We start from the raw sequence: 21,524 nt of genomic DNA, 5'->3' as shown, positions 1-21,524 counted from the left end.
AGTAAATACTATTTCTTGGACTCTTATGAGGCACTGTGCTAACACCTTTCTAGAAATTTAGCTCATCTAATCCCCCAGTAGGCCCTGGAGGTAAGTAGGTATTTTCTCTAGTTTACATAGGATGAAATGGAGGTCCTAGAAGTTAGGTAGTTTGTCTGAGGATGGGGACTCTGCTCTTGATGGTGCCATAACCTTTGTTCTTTTTTCTTTTTAGTTTTTTTTAAATTTATTTTGAGAGAGAGAGAGAGAGAGAGCACGCACAAGTGAGTTGGGAGTGGGGCAGAGAGAGAGGGAGAGAGAGAATCCTAAGCAGGCTCTGCACTGTCAGCACAGAGCCCGACACAGGGCTCGAAACCACAAACCATGAGATCATGACCTGAGCTGAAATCAAGAGTCAGATGCTTAATTGACTGAGCCACCCAGGTGCCCCCAGAACCTCCATTCTTAATGATTATGACAAAATAAGTACATGAGTTGCCTTGGAGAAGTTGTCAGAATTTATGATAAAAAATCTAGACAGTATGCAGCATATGGAAATTGTGTAGCTTTGATTGCATTTAATGGTAATGTTCATTAAGTACTTTTTCTTTGAAGTTTATTTATTTATTTTGAGAGAGAGAGAGCAAGCATGATCAGGGGAGGGGCGAAGAGAGATGGAGAGAGAGAATCCTAAGCAGGCTCCGAGCTGTGAGCACAGAGCCTGATGCAGGGCTTGAACCCATGAACTGTGAGATCATGATCTGAGCTGAAATCAAGAGTCAGACGCTTAATTGACTCAGCCACCCAGGTGCCCCCAGAACCTCCATTCTTAATGATTGTGACAAAATAAGTACATGAGTTGCCTTTGAGAAGTTGTCAGAATTTATAATAAAAAATCTAGATAGTATGCAGCACATGGAAATTGTGTAGCTTTGATTACATTTAGTGGTAATGTTCATTAACTTTTTTTTTAAGATTACTTATTTATTTTGAGAGAGAGAGAGAGCAAGCATGAGCAGGGGAAGGGCAGAGAGAGAGAGAGAGAGAGAGAGAGAGAGAGAGAATCCTAAGCCGGCTCCGAGCTGTCAGCGCAGAGCCCGATGCAGGGCTTAAACCCACGAACCGTGAAATCATGACTTGAGCTGAAATCCAGAGTTGGACGCCCAACCAAGTGTTCCTAGTTACATTTTAAATTAACAAAAATAAATCCAATTAAAAAAAATGTAAGGCCATATTGATTAGGAAGATTGGGGTAACAGAGGCCTCTTTTTGTTTGTTTTTGGTTCAACAATTTCTGGAAAGCTGCTTGGTGACCAAGAGCTACAGGTTTTATCCTTTGGCCTAAGAAGTCTTCTAAAATAGAAAATAAAAAGTAATTTAATGTGAATGTTATAGCTGTGCCATTATAATATCAGAAAACTAAATACCATTCAAATTTTGAATGCTACTATTAATATAATGCTACTATTAATAAAAATAAGTGTTATTGTCAGTAAAAAATAGTATAAACATATTAAATCTTGTGTTTTTGAAATGATTAAGGTAGATTCATGTATAAGTCATTGTTTTTTGTTTGTTTTTTTTCCATTAGTTTGTTTTTTGTGTAAAATATACCAAATATCTAAGTACAAAAAGCATACACATGTTAAGAAAGATATTTTTCATATACATCTTTTTTTAAGATTTAGGAACCCATGTATTTGGTAAATATTCAAACTATACTACAGGGTACAATGCGTGTTTTTCCTGCTCTGACCCCTGGTCTCTCAGTTTCCCTCAAAGCAGTATTCTTCTAGATATGTATGGAAATATACATACAACCCTTTTAAAGCACACACTGTTTATTATATACACTGTTCTGTACTTTGCTTTTTTTCATTTAATGTGTCTTAAAGGTATGTAAGTACTATAGCTCAACTTCATTCTTTTTAAGTATTTCGTTGTATGTACCATAATTTACTTAACTTGTCTTATGTTGATCGCTCTGCTCTGGGTTGTCTGTCATAAAGCCTCCTAAGTCCCAGCAAAGACACATACAGTACCTGGATTTATGTATATGTGCACGTGTGTGCATTGAAGGAATAATACAGGCTTCATTTATCTTTAGTTGACAAGATTGTCCGCTAAAGGACTGTTTGCTACCTATTCTTGTGATTCTACAACGAACCACTTGCCCCTTGGCACGCTTTGATGTCAGATGGGGTGTGGTGATACTCCACTGCAGGCTCACTCACCTTCAGCCTGGTCCAGTGGTGAGGAAGAACTGCGCCAGCTTGGCCTGCGGTGTGCAGTGGCGGCTGCATTTTCTTGTAGTGCTTGGTGGCCCACCTTCATGTATCTTGTGCTTTTATGACTGTTCCTTAATTTAACCAAAGATAAGTTTTTCTGGTTTTGTGTGTGTAGTTTTTTGAATTAGCTACAAAAAGGTGAGAACAGAGATGTCTTTAATATGTTGTTAAAACTGGAAGTTTCTTCTAGAAGAATCAGCTCTGAAGTTATTTTGCATGTTTGAAGAGTCAAAATTTTATTATTATTTTTTAATGTATATTTGTTTTTAAGAGAGAGCCAGCAGGGGAGGGGCAGAGAGTAAGGGAGACAGAGAATCCCAAGCAGGCTCCACACTGCCAGTACAGAGCCCAACATGGGGCTCGAACTCACAAACTGTAAGATCATGACCTGAGCCAAAATCAAGAGTCAGGTACTTAACTGACTGAGCCACCCAGGTGCCCCAGAAGAGTCAAAATTTTAAAGATTGTCTTATATGCTTCTATTTTCTTAGCATTCATAACTTTACTATTTTTGGATTAATTCTAAACTGGAAGCTTTTTTTAGTGTCTGAGCAATTGCATGTTACAAATTAACATAGAAGAGTTTTCCTACTGTATATCTCCCAGCAACTTTTTTTTTCCCTCTGTTAGAAGACTGAAACAAAAATGTTTGATTTTCTTATATTTTTGCTATTTTTCATTGATTACCACTTTGTCCCATTTTCTGGATGTCAGAGATCTGTTATTTGGTTTTCCTGTTAGAGACCTGTTATTTGGCTTAAAAATACCTTACACAAAACTTTATTTCTTGAAGTGAGGAATTTTCCAGGTGAGGGGCAAGTTAGACCTAGCTTTTTCTGAGTTATTTCTAATATATCCAAATTCTTGAAGTGGAAATTTATATTGTGGTGGTTATTGCCTCATGGTTGCCTTTTGGGGAATGTCAGAGGGTAGTATTTTCTCTGTCATGATGATCCCTAAGTAATGCTTTGATTTAGTCTAGAATAGGAGTTGGCAAACTTTTTCTGTAAAGGGCCAGATGGTAAATATCTTAAGTTTTGCGGGTCATACTTTCTCTTACAACTACTTACTTTGTAGTTGGAGTACAGACACAGGGGTAGACAATACATAAATACATTAATGTGGCTGTGTTCCAATAAAACTTTAGTTATAAAATAGGTCATGGCTCAGATTTTGTCCACGGACCATAGTTTGCTTATGGTCTATTTTGGGTAGTTTCCTTGAGTAATTGTGTTTTCTGTTTTTAGGTTCTGATGCTTATAGATGCCAGCTTTGGTTTTGAAATGGAAACATTTGAGTTTCTAAACATCTGTCAAGTACATGGCTTTCCTAAAATTATGGGTGTTCTCACTCACTTAGATTCCTTTAAGTATAATAAACAACTGAAGAAGACAAAGAAGCGATTAAAACACCGGTTCTGGACAGAAGTTTACCCGGTAGGAAGAGAATTAGTTTTTTTTTTTTTTTTTTTTTTTAATTTTTTATTTATTTATTTATTTTTGGGACAGAGAGAGACAGAGCATGAACGGGGGAGGGGCAGAGAGAGAGGGAGACACAGAATCAGAAACAGGCTCCAGGCTCTGAGCCATCAGCCCAGAGCCTGACGCGGGGCTCGAACTCACGGACCGCGAGATCGTGACCTGGCTAAAGTCGGACGCTTAACCGACTGCGCCACCCAGGCGCCCCGAGAATTAGTTTTTGAATACTAACACTATAATCTTAAAAAAAAAAAAAAATAGGAGGAATAGGAGAGCTTAACAAACATCCTTCAGGATTCACCTTTGGAATTTCCTTTATATATCTGTTCTTATATATCAATTTTTTCTCAAAATAGTCTGTATTTCAGATCTTTTGGTGTATCTCCTTTACTCTGTAGCCCCCCCCCAGCACCAGGCAGTATCTGGCTCTAAGTATTTTACATTTGTGATTGTTTAAAAGAGTTTGTCAGAAGTTTCTCCTAATTATAGGACCAGCAACTACAGTGCATACATATCGCCACTCCACCCTCCCCTGCATACTGCTGTGGCTCAGCGTCATAGAATTTTTCATGTGTCTGGGAGCCTCACTGCCCTCTCCATGCAATACTCCAGACACCACTGCTTGGCTGGAGAGCAGTCTTGAATGTATTTGCAGTTCTGACTGTACTAAGCCTTAAAGATGAGTCCTGAAAGAGGCGGAGAAGTTCAGGAAACATTGAGAAGTGGCATGCCAGAAGTCTCCCTTAGGATTGCGTCTTATTTACACATCTTTATTTTGATGTAGTATTGACAAGAATTTAATTGAAATTTAATTTTTTGCTTTTTTAATGTTTAGGGTGCTAAGCTGTTCTACCTTTCTGGAATGGTACATGGAGAATATCAAAACCAAGAAATTCACAATCTGGGCCGTTTTATTACAGTTATGAAGTTTAGGCCTCTTACGTGGCAGACCTCTCATCCCTATATCCTGGCAGACAGGTAAAAACTACATGTGAAGTTTTTCTTCCTGGCCCATATATTTCAAAGCTACAAAGGTTAGAAAAAGAGCAGTAATAGAGCTTACTTTGTGCTTATTTTTTAATAGTAAGGGGCCATTGTAGTTGGCGGAAGAGATCTACTTCTTTGCATCATTACCTAAAAGGTGCTGTGGCTTCAGGAGTAAAATATGAAACATTTAGAAAAATGTGAGGATTTTGGAGCATTTAAGGCTATAAGGTGTGGTCCTATCCTGCTTTTTGAACCTTAATTTTCAGTGATAACTGTCTTTGAATCATTGTGCTCCAGTCACCCAGATGTGTCCTGTGCTTTCTTTCCTTTATGCCTTTTTTCAAATTGTCTTCTCAGCCTGGAATCCCTTTTCTCTACTTGCCAGAATTCAAGGCACACCAAAAAACTCGGGTTAAAGCTTAATCTTCTTCCATGAAGGGGTTTTCTGGATATGTTCTAATCTCTTCTTGACCCCTATTGCACATTATTTCCCATTTCTGGTGTCTTATTCACAGAACGTATATCACATAAAGCCTAAGAGCAATACAATCATTTGTTTGCTTCTTTTCCTCTGGTAGATGGTGAACTGTGCTTCATTTTTTCTGTATTTTCTATAATTTTCTAAACAATATGTTTAGTGAACTAGTGAATTTGATCCATCTTTGACATGTGAAGGGAGGTACAAGAACTTTGACATTTATTTCTGCTGTATGATTGGGTTTTATTTTTCTAGGATGGAAGATTTGACAAACCCAGAAGATATTCGAAAAAATATCAAGTGTGACCGAAAAGTATCTCTTTATGGTTATTTAAGAGGAGCACACTTGAAAAGTAAAAGCCAAATTCACATGCCAGGTATCGTTTTGTTATAAAATATACTGTATTTGTAGAACCATTAGGATGGCTTGCTTCATTTCTCAGGAAAGCTGAAAAATGGCCAAGCAAGATAGAGCTACATTGCTAGACGTTTTAAGACTAACCCGACTCTGCCTCAGCTCACAAAGGTGTTGAGTTGACCAAATCCCTCTGCTCTGATGGTGTCAGCTAGCTAGAGAGGCACGGGACCAGTGTCAGATGATACCCTTGTGGTTGAAGCCTTCCAACTGTGGGCCATTTTTGCCAACAGTTGATACGCCTATAGCTGAAGCCGTCTTTCTGTGTCTGTCTTCCAGGTGTAGGAGATTTTGCTGTGAGTGATGTCAGTTTCCTCCCAGACCCCTGTGCGCTTCCTGAACAACAAAAGAAGCGCTGTTTAAATGAGAAAGAGAAGTTGGTTTATGCGCCGCTGTCTGGAGTTGGTGGTGTGCTGTATGACAAAGATGCGGTCTATGTTGATCTTGGTGGCAGCCATGGCTTCCAGGAATCGGTGAGAGGAAAGTCACAGGAAGTGATGTAGTCAGCTTTTACACACTGAAGCTTTTTTATCTCTATTTGTAATTACGGTAAAAACCACAATGCGTATCGTAAATATACAGATGATGTAGTTTTACCAAGGAGAAAGTAAAAGTCATGTCCTCCATTCTGTTGCCAAGACACACAGGGGATCCTAGGTCTTCTAGTGTGAACATTGCATGCGGTCTGTACTTGTACTTCCCGTCTCTCTATACAAGCATACCTCATTTTATTGTGCTTTGCTTTATTGCATTTTGCCAAAAATTTACCTTTTTTACAGATTGAAGGTTTGTGGCAACCCTGTTTCGAACAAGTCTGTTGGTGCCATTTTTTCCAACAGCATTGCTCACTTTGTGTCTCTGTGTCACATTATGGCAATTCTAACGATTGTTTTCATTATTATGTTTGTTACAGTGATCTGTGATAAGTGATTATCGCTTACTGAAAACTCAAGTAATGATTAGCGTTTTTTAGCAATATTTTTAATTAAAGTATGCACATTGCTTTTTTAACATAATACTATTGCACACTTAATAGACTACAGTATAGTATAAACATTAACTCTTATATGCACTGGAAAACCAAAAAATTCATTTGACTCATTTTATTGTGGTAGTTTAGAACTGTACCCACAGTATCTCTGGAGTATGCCTGCATAATAGCAGTATGTTTTTTAGCTCTCTTTGGTCTTTCTCTTTTTTTATTTTTCTCTCTAAACATATATTTATTTATCTAGGTTATATTATGTATATTTAGGTTATTACGTATTACATGTCAATACCATGTATTTGTGTACATATATGGTCTTTGTGTGTAGGGGTGTCTGTGAGACAGAGAGAAGTAATATTATGTGGGCTTCAACTTTAAATGCTTTTGCAACTTTAGGGGGGGCACCAAAGAATATGTGATTCCATTGTTCCCTGTTAGTATTTGTAGAGCTGCTTTGGTCTTTTTTTAGAGCTGTGTGATATTTTGCTGTATGGATAAACCTTGTTTATTGAACCAACCCTTGGCAGTCTGTGGCGGGGGGCGGGGGATCACCCCTAGATTCCCCTGGTTTGAACATTGCCTCACTTAGTACCCTTGATTATGCAGTTTTGCTTATTGGGAGGGATCTTTTTATGCAGTAAATTCCTTGAGATGAAAATTTTGGATGAAAAGACAGAATTTTTTTTAATGGACTCCAGATTTTCATTTCTTTATTCTGCAGAGGGGTTTTATTGGGCCAGAATAAATATTTTCTGTAGCATTGGCACTTACGGTTTGTGTAGCTAAGTATTTAGGTTATCAGGTTGTATACTCCATGAACTGGGAAAGGTTTAATGAAGACAGAGGTCAATTTTAGACTTGGTTATAAGAATTTTCTTTATTTTTTATCTTTTTATTTATTTTTGAGGCAGTAAGAAATGATTTTAGGAACTATGTTTAGGATAATTTTGAGAAACTGATTGAAACCAGTGTGTCTCTCTTCAGAATCCTTGTGTATTCCTCACTTTCCCTTTCTTGGTGGCCTTGACAGGACGAGGTGAGGCCCACCCACGAACTGGTACAGAGCCTCATTTCTACCCATTCCACTATTGATGCCAAGATGGCTTCAAGTAGAGTGACACTTTTTTCTGATTCTAAACCACTGGGATCTGAGGATATAGATAATCAAGGGTAAGTTTACCATTTTCCTGTTTTTCATAAAAAATATGTTACCTATAATTATAAGATTATATCACCCATAATTCTGCCATCAATATACATTTTGGTGGGATGCATTCCAAGCTGGTTTTGTTTTGTTTGCTCTGCTTTATATGTACATATGTTTCTGAGGGCTTTTCAGTTATGTGACATTACGTGGAGGTATTCTTGAAATATTATACAAGATTCAGTTTTTAGCAGACCCAGAATACTCCTCAGATGTCACAAAATGTTTTCTGTAGGTTGCTTTTGGTTTCTTAGGAGACCTGAGGCCACTTGGCTTTCTCTTAGTGGCCAAATACTAGTACAGGCAGAGTAAGGAAGCTTGTTCAGGTGGCTGTTGAGAAGCTACATATCTTGTCTCTAAAAGTTTTCTTTAAATTGTTTTATATTATCTTCTGGGTCGTATCCACTAATATCTGGCTCATGTGAATTATTTTCAGTCTGGGTTGGGAATTTGTATACCTTATACATAGTGAATGTTCTGGTTTTATTGTAGTGATTTATGTATGACTCCCAATAAAAAATCAGTCTGAAAATGTTTGAAATTATCTAGGTTAGAATTTATTATAAATGTATGCAAACCATGGAAAATTTTTTGGAAACATTCATCTGCTCTAACTAGCAGATGGTATAGCATGGTAGGTAAGTACAATATTCTTGATATGTTATTCTTTTTACATTCGTTAGCTGTCATTCTTTAACAGGAAGCTCTTATACCTTTTTATTTAATAACACTGTTGACTAATTGACTTTTTAAAAAATTCCATTTGTTATTATCCCATTGCTATCATTCTTTTTTCATGCCTATATGGTCCCTTCAGTCTGTCTCCTGTCCTTTTGGCACTTCCCTGTTAGCCTTTGAGCACTGCTTTTGACACAATAGGATGTGTTCCAGGCTTACTTTGTACTTTCCTTGCCTTGGATCTGGAGTCAGTATTTAAGGACCATCTATTTTGAGCTTGAAAATGGTCAGTCTTGGGATGCCTGAATGGCTCAGTTGGGTAAGTGTCTGGCTTTGGCTCAGGTCATGATCTCATGGTTCTGTGAGTTTGAACCCCGCATTGGGCTCTGTGCTGATGGCTCAGAGCCTAGAGCCTGCTTCAGGTTCTGTATGTGCTTCTGTCTCTTCCCTTCTACTACTCATGCTCTTTTCTCTCTCAAAAATAACTTTTTTTTTTACTTAAAAAAAAAAATATCAGTCTTCTAAAAGATTGATTAAACAGTCACTTCCCTTTGGAGCACTTTTTCCCTAATGCCAGAATTTTTGTTTTTGAAGTTTACCTTTTGATTCTCTGTAAGTTCGTTTGAAGAGAGGTGTTAGGGAACTGTGCATAAGTTTGCATATCATATATTCTAGTTTTTATCAAATCATTCCTTTCTATGCTGTGTTATTTATAACCATTCCATGATATTATTTTCTATTTCTGTGCATAATTATTGACTTGCCATTCCTAGAGTAGCCAGTTATTGTACAAATTGAGTTATTTTGTGTTTCCTTGGTAATATAGACACTGGATGCCAAAAGAAGAAAGGCAGATAGATTTGGAAACCGGTCGAGTGCGTCGGAAAGCCATTTTTGGAGATGAGGAAGATGAGTCTGGAGATAGTGATGAAGAAGATGATGAAGAGATGTCTGAAGGCGACAGGTTGGAAAATGGCTCTAGTGCTGATGAATCGGAAGAGGAAGCAGATGCTGAAATGACTAATAAAATGTATATGGTGGGTAAAGGTGTCAAACGGCAGAGACTTGAGGAGATGGAAGAAGACAATGAGGTGGATTTGCCAGCATTTGCTGATAGTGATGATGACCTTGAGAGGAGTTCAGAGGAAGAAGGAGACGCAGAGGAAGCTGATGAAAGCAGTGAAGAAGAGGATTCCACTTCAGGAGAGAGGGATAGTTTAGAATCTAGGGTTGTTGGAGACCGTGGTAAACCAGGACTTTTACAGACTAATGGTTTGAGTGACAGTTTGAACCTGGAGAATCCTTTGACAATCAGAAAAGCAACCCTCACCACTTCAGATTCAGGTCATTGCACAGCTGAAGAGGCATTTGCATCTGGGGATGAAACTGAAGAAAGCTCCTCTCTCAGTACAGAGGACGAGGACTCAGAAAATGAAGAGGCTATTAAGAAAAAGTTTCCAGAGTCTTCTAAAGTGGCCAGTGGTCAGAGACTGGGGTCAGAGAACTTAATTGATGAGACCAGTGATGTAGAAGACTTACTCAAAGAGGAAGAAGATTACAAGGAAGAAAATAACTATTCCACAGAAACTTCAGGTGTGCTTAAATTTAATGTAGCTGTTGGTATAAACTTGGCACTGAAAATGTTCTACCAATAGAACGTCTACAGGGGCACCTGGGTGGCTCAGTCCGTTGGGTATCTGACTTTGGCTCAGATCATGATCTAGTGGTGTGTGGGTTTGAGCCCCGTATCAGGCTCTGTGCTGACAGCTCAGAGCCTGGAGCCTGCTTCAGATTCTGTGCCTCCCTCTCACTTTGCCCTTCCCCTGTCATGATCTAGCTCTCTCTCTCAAAAATAAATAAACATTAAAAAAATTAAAAAAAGAATGTCTACATTTGGGAGTCTGCTGTTTTGGAGATTTTGTTAACTGTTCAAATATTGCACCTCATGGGATTTCAGGATGAATACAGAGAGGACAAATAAACAGACTTAACTGATGTTGGTGTTGGTCCTTTCAGGTGCTCTCAAGTGGAAGGAAGACCTTTCCAGAAAGGCAGCTGAGGCCTTTCTGAGGCAGCAACAGGCAACTCCAAACCTTCGAAAGCTTATTTATGGGACAGGTAAGAGCTCTAGTTCAGATCCAGAAACGTTTTAGTTTCTTAGACAATTTTCTGGAAAGGAGATGAAGTTGACTGAAGGATTTGGGTGGTCCTTTTGATATCCGTATGATATCCCTGACTGTCATAGTTTGTATGTGGCAGATGTTTTTAATCATCAGCTCACAGGTTTGCCATAAAACTGTTGATGAGAGTACTCTCTATTATGTCATTTTATACCCTCTATACAAGGTCCTTCATGGGATTTTTTTTGGGTAGAATTGAGTGCCAGAAAAGAACAAAGTGGTGCATTTTGTATTGTGGTCACCAGTTACTGTGTGGTTAGAACAATGCCAAAGGAGTGTATAGGAGCAGAGCATTGAATCAAAGGGTTGGTGTGTACTGATTTCCCTTCAGGTTTTGCCTAAGTACTGTTGGTGATTAGAGACTCAGCAGTCTTCAAGAGAATGGCTTTATGCTGGTTAAAAGCTTGCCTTTAAGTGTCCTTTCGTTTCCCTGCCCCCAATATTCTATCTCCTTACTGGATTCTTTGTTGCTTTCTTGCAGGAGGGCCTAAGTCCTCCAGACATTGTGAGCAGTAGTTCCCTGGCCTTTTCTCTGCCTATAGCTGATGCACTCAGGGGCACCGCCATACCTACCACAAACAGGGACCCTCAGTCCTTTAGGGTGAAGATTTCTTCTCACTTTTTCGTCATGGTGTCTCTTCAGTGACAGAGGACAATGAAGAAGAAGATGGTGATACCAGGGAGGAACTCGGAGGATTGTTCCGTGTCAGCCAGCCTTCAAGAGAATGTAAGCACAAGCTTGATTCTTTGGACTGCTCCAGATTTCATGTGGAGGCGCCCCATGATTGGGATTTAGAGGAGGTAAGGCTGAAGTAATATGTTTGACTTAAGAGACATCTAAGGAATTGTTCTAAAAGAAGATTATGTGATTTCAGTATTGCCTATTTGTTATTGGCTCCTCATTTTTGTAAGATAATAGGACATTCCCCCAGATATTGGACTACTTATTTTATGCATCCTAAGCAATAATGTGTTTTGGGTTTAGGTAGACTATGTGCATGTGTTATGGAGAAAAGGAAAATGTGGATGGTAGTGTTAATCTTTATTTTGAAGCATTGTACGTAAGTTTTCATATATTTGAAATATTTTGTGTTTTATAACTAGGATATACCTCACGACCCTGAGTTAACATTTATAATTTCTACTATTTGTAAGCAAACAAATCCGTGACACTGGTAAATTTTCTTTCCCTGTTCACTATTCTTTAGTTACACCGGAATTCATTAAGTTCTCAAACTTAACAGGCTTAATCCCATCTTAGAAAACCCTCAGTTTTCTCTTCTGGAATGTTCTGATGTTCTTAAGGCTGGCTTCTTTTGATCATTCAGTTTAGCTTAAATATCACTTCTCAAGAGAGGCCCAATCACTATCATATTCCTAATATAATTCACTGAGTAGCACTTAGGCACTTTAAGAGATTTTATGTAAATTTTTTTTGAAGTAAAACTTCATACAGATTATAGAAAATCACATAAAAACAACCATCTAAATTAATGGATTAGATGAGGTTACACCTGTAACCCATGTGTCTGTCCCAATCATAGTCCTGCAGAAGGAACCGTGACTTTTATGATAATCATTTCCTTCTTTTCTTCATAATTTCATCCTTCAAGTTTGCATTAATAAACACCATAAGTTAGTTTTATCAGATTTTTTTGGTTTATTTCTCACTATGCCTTTTCAGTCTCTTAGTCTGCAAATCCCCTGCACACATCTCTTTTTTTTTTTCCTCTTATATTTTATTCATTTAAGAAACTGTTTGATGTGTAGAGTTTCTCATATTTTGGTTTCTGTGGATTGCATTACATCCTTAAGTACACTTTATGAGGCTCCTCTCTGTATTTCCTATAAAATGGTACAGAACAATACCAATAGAACTGTCTGTGATGATGGAAATGATCTGTACATCATTGAGCTGCCCAGTGTGGCTGCTTGTGACTGTTAAGACCTTTAAACGTAGCCAATGAGACAGAAGAACTAAGTTTTTAATTTTATTTTAGTTTTATTTAATCTTAATTAATTAGAATGTACATAACCATGTGGTTACAACTACCCTATGGACAGCACATCTAGAATTTGATTAGATTTAGGTTTGATTTTTGTTGTTTTGTCAAGACTGCTCCATAGATCGTGGTGTTTGTTTTTAGGAGGCACATAAAATCATCTTACGATTTTAAAATCTGTTGAGCCTCAATGCCTAGCTAGATCCATTAATTTATTAAGGATGTAAAATAGTGATATTCTGTTCAAATTGCTTTTAATTTATTAGCTGGAATACCCTGCTAAAGGGAAACTTCCCCTCATCTATTTGCTTACCCATTTCTATACAAGCAGGATGAATATTTGATTCTTTTTGTTAGTTTTCAGAATGATTCTCCAAAAGTGACTTTGTTTTTTAGTATCATTTTCAGCTCATAGAATTTAATATCATTGAATGCTTCCTTCCACTGAACTTGTTATCCTTTTTGATACTCTTTCATATTTATCCCATATCTTTGGGGTATGGGATAGTAGTCTTTGATTGCTTTGTTTCTGCCTGATCTGATGAGGTGTTCCAGCATCGTCTCGTACACTTCTGATGCCAGACTTGGAAGCAGCCATAAGAAGTCCTGATTCCTTTTAGAGGAAAATGCCATCTCAGCATCACAGTCTAGGCATAGGAATACACACTGCTATGGATTGGTCATTGTTTCTAGGCCTTTCAGTGACCAGAGCTAGGAGAATCCAATTCAGATGCAGACCTGCAGAGTTCTTATTTAACCTCTTTTATCTTACATGTGTATCTTTGTTTTTTCACTAGAGAATTAATTCCATTTGACTTTGAAGATGATGAAATTAGAAAATTACTAATTTGCTTTACCCCACCTATGTACAAAACAGTGTCAGAATAACATTACATGTATTACTATTACTATGATTACTGAAAACAAAGTTGTTTTCCTCATGTTTCCCCATTTCTCTTTTCAAAAGTAGCTACGTAGGTTTACATTCTCACCAGCAGTGTGTGTGGCTTCTGAGTTTTCACATCCTCACCAACACTTGTTATTATCTGCATATATATTTTTTTAATTATTATAGCCATTCTATTGGTGTGAAGTAGTATCTCATTGCAGCTTTGATTTGCCTTTCCCTGATAGCTTATGGTGCTGGACATCTTTTTTTTTTTTTTTTTTTTTTAATGTTTATTTATTTATTTTGAGAGAGAGAGCATGAACAAGGGAGAGAGAGGGAGAGAGAATCCCAAGCAGGCTCTGCACTGTCAGCGCACAGCCTGACATGGGACTCAAACCCACAAACCATGAGATCATGACCTGAGCCAAAACCGGTCATTGAATGCTTAACCAACTGAGCTACCTGGGCATCCCAGGCATCTTTTCATGTGCTTACTAGCCATTTGAAGAAATGTCTATTCTTACTGTTTGGCCATTTAAAAAATTGCATTGTCTTTTTGTCATTGAGTTGTAAGAGTTGTTTATATATTCAACTTGTCAGGTATGTGATTTACAAATATTTTCTCCCATTCTGTAGGTTGTCTTTTCTGTGCCCTTTGAAGTGCAGAGTTTTAAATTTTGATGAGGGTTAACTTGTTTATGTTTCTGTTGTTTCTATGTTTGGTATCCTGTCTAAAAAAAAGTTGCCAAATGCAAGATCATGAAGCTTTACTCCTATGTTTTCATCTAAGAGTTTTATAGTTTAGTTCTTATATTTAAGTCATTGATCCATTTCAAGTTAATGTTAGTATTTGGTGTGAGAAAAGTTCAACTTCATTCTCTTGCATGTGGATATCCTATTGTCCTAGCACCATTTGTTGAAAAAACTATTCTTTCCCTATTGCCTTATCTTGGCACCCTGAGTGTAAATCACTTCACCATGGATACATGGGCTTATTTATGGACTCTTAATTATATTTCACTGACTTCTATTTTTCTTTATGCCAGTACCTTACTGTTTGATTACTAATGCTTTGTGTAAGTTTTGAAATTGGAAAGCATGAGTTCTCCAGCTTTACTTTTCTTTTTTAAGATTGTTTTGCCTTTTCTGGATCCTTTGTGTTTTCTTTATTTTTGAATCAGCTTTTCCATTTCTCCAAAGAAGCCAATTGGGATTCTAATAGGGATTGCACTGAATCTGTAGATCACTTTGGATAGTATTGATATCTTAACAATAGTCAGTCTCCTGTTACATTAACATGGGCTGCCTTTCCATTTATTTGCCTCTTTTATTTCATTTCATTTCTTTTTTTTTTTTAATGTTTATTTATTTTTGAGAGAGAGAGATTGTGAACAGGGAGGGGCAGAGAGCGAGAGAGAGAGGGAGACACAGAATCTGAAGCAAGCTCCAGGCTCCAAGCTGTCAGCACAGAGCCCAACACGTGGCTCAACCTCATGAACTATGAGATCTTGACCTGAGCCAAAGTCGGACACTTAACTGACTGAACCACCCAGGCACCCCTGCTCTTTCATTTCTTTTAAGAACATTTTTTAGTTGTCAGGGTATAAGCTCTGACCTTCTTTTGTTGAATTTATTCCTAGTATTGTTTTCAATACCATTGCAAAAGGAGCTATTCTCTCAATTTCATTTTTGGATTGCTCATTGCTGGTGTATAGAAACAATTTATTGTTGTTATATTGATCTTGTATTTTGCAACCTTGCTGAACTCATTTATTCTGATAGTTTTTCAGTGGATTCCTTAGGATTTGCTATATATGGGATCATATCATTTGTGAGTAGAGGTAGTTTTCCTTTCTAAACTAGATGCATTTATTTCAGTCTCTTGCCTAATTGTCCGGTCTAGAACGTCTAGTACAGTGTTGAATAGAAGTGGTCAGAGGAGACATCCTTGTCTTACTTCTCATCTTAGGGGGAAAGCCCTCAGTTTTCACCATTTAGTGTGATGCTAGCTGTGGGGTTTTTTTATGGATGCTCTTGATCAGGTGAAGGAAGTTCCCTTCTACTCTTAGTTTGTTTAGTGCTTTTATCACCAAAGGTCTCTTTTATTATTTTTCAGTCTTTGGTTTCCCTAAGTCAGTTGTTAATCTTCATTAAGTAAGGATTTTCTTCTAACAGTTTTTCATCCTTCAGTGCCCTGCAAAGCTTCTGAGCACAGAGCAGATTTTCTTTAAATATTTTGTGAGTGATTATAGGCATGAAGGAATGAGTAAATGAACGAATTTGATTCTGGAAGGCAGCTGTGCTCACCACTATACCACCAACGCTAACGAATTTGATTCTGTATCCATTGTAATCATGCTAGCCTCAGGGCTACTCTTTGAGAGTGAGGTTGTGTATGAAAAACATGATTCATGACCAGAATGTGATTGAGGTGAAAGCCAGGACCTGTCTGAAGATTTCTATAAGTGTGCTTTTTGAAGCCTTGGTAGTAAATGACATGTGCTATCTTAGGTTCCCCAGGAAACAGCCTGTGAAACAGAGAGTTATGTACAAGGCTTTACTATATTTAAGAGGGGTACCCAGAATCTACTACATGTATATACTAGATGATCCAGCAGGTCCGAGACTGGGATCCTCATCAGTACTTTTTGCCCTATTGTGCTCATATAAGACATTTTGCCATCGTCAGAATATTATCATTGGCCAAAGAGTTGAATTTTCAAATAACCATAATAAGTCTGGATTAACAAATAGTAAGACCAACTTCCTAAATGCTATCTAACTGCATTGCCTTAGGAACACTAATGAACTTTGAAAATCAGTTGCATTGGTAAATATCTGTTTACTTACGAGGTCAGTGGGCTAATAGCACTTCAACCATTGTTTAATGTTAAGACGCAAGTTTTTATCTCTGTGGTTATACTATCTACATCAAAGATAAGGTTATCTCATTCACCCACTTGAAATGAGAATTTCCAAAAAAATGTATCTTGAAAAGTATTTAAAGGCAAGTTTTCACCTGCTACTGTTTCTTAATAGCACTTGTTTTGTTGAGTAATTGGAGCATGTCAGCTAAGTGTTCTTTTTTGTGTAAGGTCATGAACAGTATCAGAGATTGCTTTGTGACTGGGAAGTGGGAAGATGATAAAGATGCAGCCAAGATCTTAGCAGAAGATGGTAAGTAAAGGACAGTATTCTTCAGAGAAGACTGTTATCTATACTTTGTTTTATTCCATATCTTTAACAGTCGGAAATAATAGGCAAACGCGAAATGCTTTGGGGAATGCTGACAGAGGAGTTTATGGGTAGTATTCTGGTTCCTCTTTTTATCATGATCTTACTTTCTTCCCTTGGTTAACTGACTTATTAGATATGGACCTTGAAGAAAAGTAGGAAGCTTTCCATAACTTTTATCATGTGTTTGTTAAAAATGGATTTTTGTGTGTGTGAAAAATGTACTCAAATAACATTTTCTTTTAATGATGAAGGTAGTATACATTGTAGAACATTTAGAATACAAAGTTCATGTCATACCATAATCTCCGCCTGTGTTAAAAAAACCTTTATTAATTTTTTGAGATTTTTTTCCTTCTAGTTTTTTATAAATTTAAAAATTTTCTAGTTATAATTCTACTTTATATACACTGTGTTAAATTTTTTCAAAGGTTTCATGTTTGCGATTTTATTCTATCATATCCTAATTCAGTTCACAGTTTGTCATTTAAGCAATTTACTTCGCCTGTATTATAATTAACTCTACACTGGGCCACCTTGAAATAACTCTTGGATCACATTTTTTATTTTCATAAGTTAGATTCATAAAATTTAGAATTATTGAGTGATTTTTATGGACTACAACTGCCAAAAGCTTTTTCAGAAAGTTGTTCTTATGTGCCCATAAGCAGTGTATCTTAGTACTTAACATTTTACTGCTTTCATTCAATATTGAATACCACGCATAAAAAAATGTTATTTTTGGCAGTTTGATAAAGGAAAATTGTTTCTTAAATTTATAACTGGCATTCTTTTGATTACCAGTAAATGAAAATATTTATTTCAGATGTGTTGGGTATGGCATTTCTTCGGCGAATTCTTTGTGTTCTTTGCTCACTTTTCTAATGGGATATATCTATCTATCTATCTATCTAGATAGATAGATAGATAGATAGATTTTTTTTTTCTGATTTGCAAATTATTCTTTAAAGGATATTTATCCTTCATTTTTGTGTGTTTGAGTGCTTTTAACCACTCACCTGCTTTCTGTCACTATACAGTAATTTGTACCCTCTAGAATTTTATATAAATGGAATCATACAGGATGTACCCTTTTCTGGCTAACTTCTACTCAGCATAATTATTTTGAGATATGTTCATGCTCTTGCATCTCCATCCATTTTTATTGCTGAATACTTAATTTCTTTTCATTAGTGAGTAATATTCCATTGTATGATGCACTACAGTTTATCTGTTCACCTGTTGGTGGACATTTAAGTTATTTCTGGGCTTTGGCTATTGCAAATAAAGCTACTGTGAACATTCTTACACAAGTTTTTGCATGAACAACTGCTTTGATTTCTCTTGAGTACATATCTCACAGTGGGTTAAATGGATATGGCAGATGTATGTTTAATTTTTTAAGAAATAGCCAAATTGTTCTTCCAAGTGATTGTATCATTTTGTATTGCTATTAGCACTTTATGAGACTTCCAGTTATTCTACATCCTTGCCAATACTTGATATAGTCTTTTTAGTTTTAGATATAGAATGATACCTCATGGTTTTATTGTGTATTTTCCTAATGACTAATGATATTGAGCATTTTTGTGTGCTTATTTTCCATCTGTTTCTTTTTTGGTGAATGTCAAACCTCTTGTCCAGTATTTTAATCTATTTAATTTCTTTAAGTCATTTATCACTTGTGATTTTAATTATTTTTGCCTAGTGTGTAGTTTGTCTTTTCATATTTAAAAAAAATTTTTTTTAATTTTTTTTTAATGTTAATTTTTTTGAGAGAGAGAGAGAGAGAGAGAGAGACAGAGTACGAGCAGAGGAGGGGCAGAGAGAGAGGGAGACACAGAATCCAAAGCAAAGCTTCAGGCTCTGAGCTGTCAGCACGGAGCCCAGTGTGGGGCCCAGACTCATGAACCGCAAGATCCTGACCTGAGCTGAAGTCAGACGCTTAACCAACTGAGCCACCCAGGCGCCCCTAAAAAAAAATTTTTTTTAATGTTTATTTTTGAGAGAAGGAGAGAGAGAGGGAGACACAGAATACAAAGCAGGCTCCAGGGTCTGAGCTGTCAGCACAGAGCCTGATGTGGGGCTTGAACTCACGAAGCACGAGATCATGACCTGAGCTGAAGTTGAATGCTTAACCAACTGAGCCACCCAGCCACCCCTGTTTTTTCATATTTTCAACGGTGTCTTTTGCAGAACAAAAGTTTTTGATTTTGATGAAGGCCATATTTTTTTTAACGGACTGTGCTTTTGATAATGTATTTAAGAAATCTTTGCCCCACTCAAGGTTGTATATTTTCTTCTATGACTCTTACAGTTTTAGGTTTACATTTAGTTCTGTGATCCATTTTGAGTTAATTTTTTATGTGGTATTAGGTATGGATCAAGGTTTCCTTTTATTTTTGCTTATGGATATCCACTTTTTCCAGCACTATTTGTTGAAGACTGTCCTTTACCCACAATGAATTGCCTTTCATTGGTTGACCATATATGGGCAAGATTTCTGGGCTCTGTTCCATTCATATATTTGTTTATTTTTATAGCAATACTGCACTGTTATATATAGCTTAACTTATTTTTATTTATTTATTTTTAAAGTTTATTATGTTGAGAGAGAGAGAGAATGAGAACACAAGCAGGGGAGGGGCAGAGAGAGGGAGAGAGAGAGAATCCCAAGCAGGCTCTGCACTGGCAGTGTAGAGCCTGACACAGGGCTCAAACCCACGAACCATGAGATCATAACCTGAGCTTGAAACCAAGAGTTGGATGCTTCACCGACTAAGCCACCCAGGTGTCCTGCACTATTACAGCTTTATAATTAATCTTGAAATTAGGTAATTTAAGTCTTCAAATTTTATTCTTTTTCCAAAGTTGTTCTGGCGATTTTGGGTCCCTTGCACTTCCATTTAAGTTTTAAGATGAGCTTACCCATTGCTGCCAGAAAAAAAAAACCCTGCAGTTTTGATTGGGATTTTGTGGAATTTGTAAAACAATTTTGGGGAAATTGACATTTTAACAATATTGAATTTTCTGATCTATGAACATAAGTAAATCTCTCCATTTATTTTTTTTTTTTTAATTTTTTTTAGTGTTTATTTTTGAGAGAGGCACAGAGTGTGAGTGGGGGAGGGGCAGAGAGAGAGGGAGACACAGAATCCAAAGCGGGTTCCAGGTTCTGAGCTGTCAGCACAGAGCCCGACACGGGGCTCGACCTCACGAACCATGAGATCGTGACCTGAGCCGAAGTCAGCCGCTTAACCAATTGAGCCACCCAGCTGCCTCTGTTTTTTAATTTCTTTTAGCAGTGATTTTAGGATGCTGTTCTCACTTATTTCTTAACAAATATATTCCTAAATATTTTGTATTGTTATTAATATTTAAATGATATTTTAATTTTAGTTGGCACTTATTTGTTATTACACGAAATGGCTGATTTTTGTATATTAATCTCCTATCCTGCAACCATGCCAAATCACTCATTTATAATGCATAGCTTTTTTAATATATATTTCATACAGATAGGTTTCTTGTATCTTGTATTGGGTACTGTATAGTATAAGACCACAACCTGTATATTAACGTTGATAACATCTGCTGATCTTATATAGATTTCCCCAGTTTTACTTATGCTCATATGTGTTGTTTGTGTGTGTGTTTAGTTCTCTATATTTAGTTCGTGTAGGTTTATGTGTCTACACACAGTTACCAGACAGAACATTTCCATCACCATAAGGATACCTTGTATTACTCTTACAAATACATTTAGCTCCTTTCTGTCACCCATCCCCAAGTTCTGACCCATCAGCCACTTACCTGTTTTTCATTTCTACAGTTTTATAATTTTTAAGAATGTTAAATAGAATCATAGAATATGTAACTTTTTATGATTGATTTTTTTTTTCCTGTTCATCATAGTTCCTAGAGAGGTCCATCCAAGTTGTTCCATGTGACTGTAGTTCATTCCTTTTTATTGCAGAGTAATATTCCCTGATAAGGATGTAGCATTTTGTTTAACCATTCACCCACTGAAGTACATCTGGGTTGTTTCTAGTTTTTGACTTTTGAGAATTGAACTGCTATGAACATTTGTGTACAGATTTTTATATAAATATAAACTTCCTATTTTTCTGGGATGAATGCCTAAGAATACAGTTGCTGGGCTGTATGGTAATTGCATACTTAGCTTTATAGGAAACTGCCAGAGTAGTTGGGCTGTTTTGTATTTCTACCAGCAATATATGAATGATCCAGTTTCTTCACGTCCTTGCCAGTATTCAGTGTCCTATTATTTATTTTAGCTAATCTGATAGTGATATTTCACTGTGGTTTCATTTTATATTTCCCTGATGGCTAATGATGTTTAGCATTTTGCCATTTTTGCTGCATTTTATAATTTGCAATGTATTCTTTTACAAAATATTTGTGGATGTCTTTTGCCCTTTTTCTTACTGGATTTTTTTTTTTTTTACTGTTGAATATTGAGAGTTATTTATGTATTTTATTCCATTATTGGATATGTGGTTTGCAGATGTTTTCTCCTAGTGTGTAGCATATCTTTTCATTTTCTTAATATAGTTCCTTTCACAGAGCAAAACTTTTTAATTTTGATGAGGTCCAGTTTATCATTTTTTCACTTTTAGGAATAATGTCAAGTCCAGGAATTATTTTCTATTCCTAGATCCTGAAGCTTTTCTCCTAATTTTTTTTTTTTTAAGCTTGTTTA

The 21,524-nt window shown here is 36.8% G+C and overlaps 1 protein-coding gene across 5 annotated transcripts in view; it reads left to right on the top strand.

Annotated features, from left to right (window-relative positions):
- Nucleotides 1-21,524, top strand: part of BMS1 (BMS1 ribosome biogenesis factor) — a 93,950-nt gene that overhangs the window by 51,946 nt on the left and 20,480 nt on the right. For all 5 annotated transcript variants that reach the window (XM_042960222.1, XM_042960225.1, XM_007080070.3 and 2 more), the window contains 9 exons: nt 3,515-3,703; nt 4,581-4,723; nt 5,466-5,587; nt 5,905-6,098; nt 7,644-7,783; nt 9,322-10,088; nt 10,512-10,613; nt 11,319-11,476; nt 16,663-16,744. In XM_042960222.1, coding sequence (XP_042816156.1) covers nt 3,515-3,703; nt 4,581-4,723; nt 5,466-5,587; nt 5,905-6,098; nt 7,644-7,783; nt 9,322-10,088; nt 10,512-10,613; nt 11,319-11,476; nt 16,663-16,744 — 1,897 coding nt within the window. The remainder of the gene's footprint in view (nt 1-3,514; nt 3,704-4,580; nt 4,724-5,465; nt 5,588-5,904; nt 6,099-7,643; nt 7,784-9,321; nt 10,089-10,511; nt 10,614-11,318; nt 11,477-16,662; nt 16,745-21,524) is intronic.

Source organism: Panthera tigris, chromosome D2 (genome assembly GCF_018350195.1).
Source record: "Panthera tigris isolate Pti1 chromosome D2, P.tigris_Pti1_mat1.1, whole genome shotgun sequence".
NCBI classification, from domain to species: Eukaryota; Metazoa; Chordata; class Mammalia; order Carnivora; family Felidae; genus Panthera; species Panthera tigris.
The sequence above is the reverse complement of the archived record's forward strand: the minus strand, read 5'-3'. Positions and strand labels throughout refer to the sequence as shown.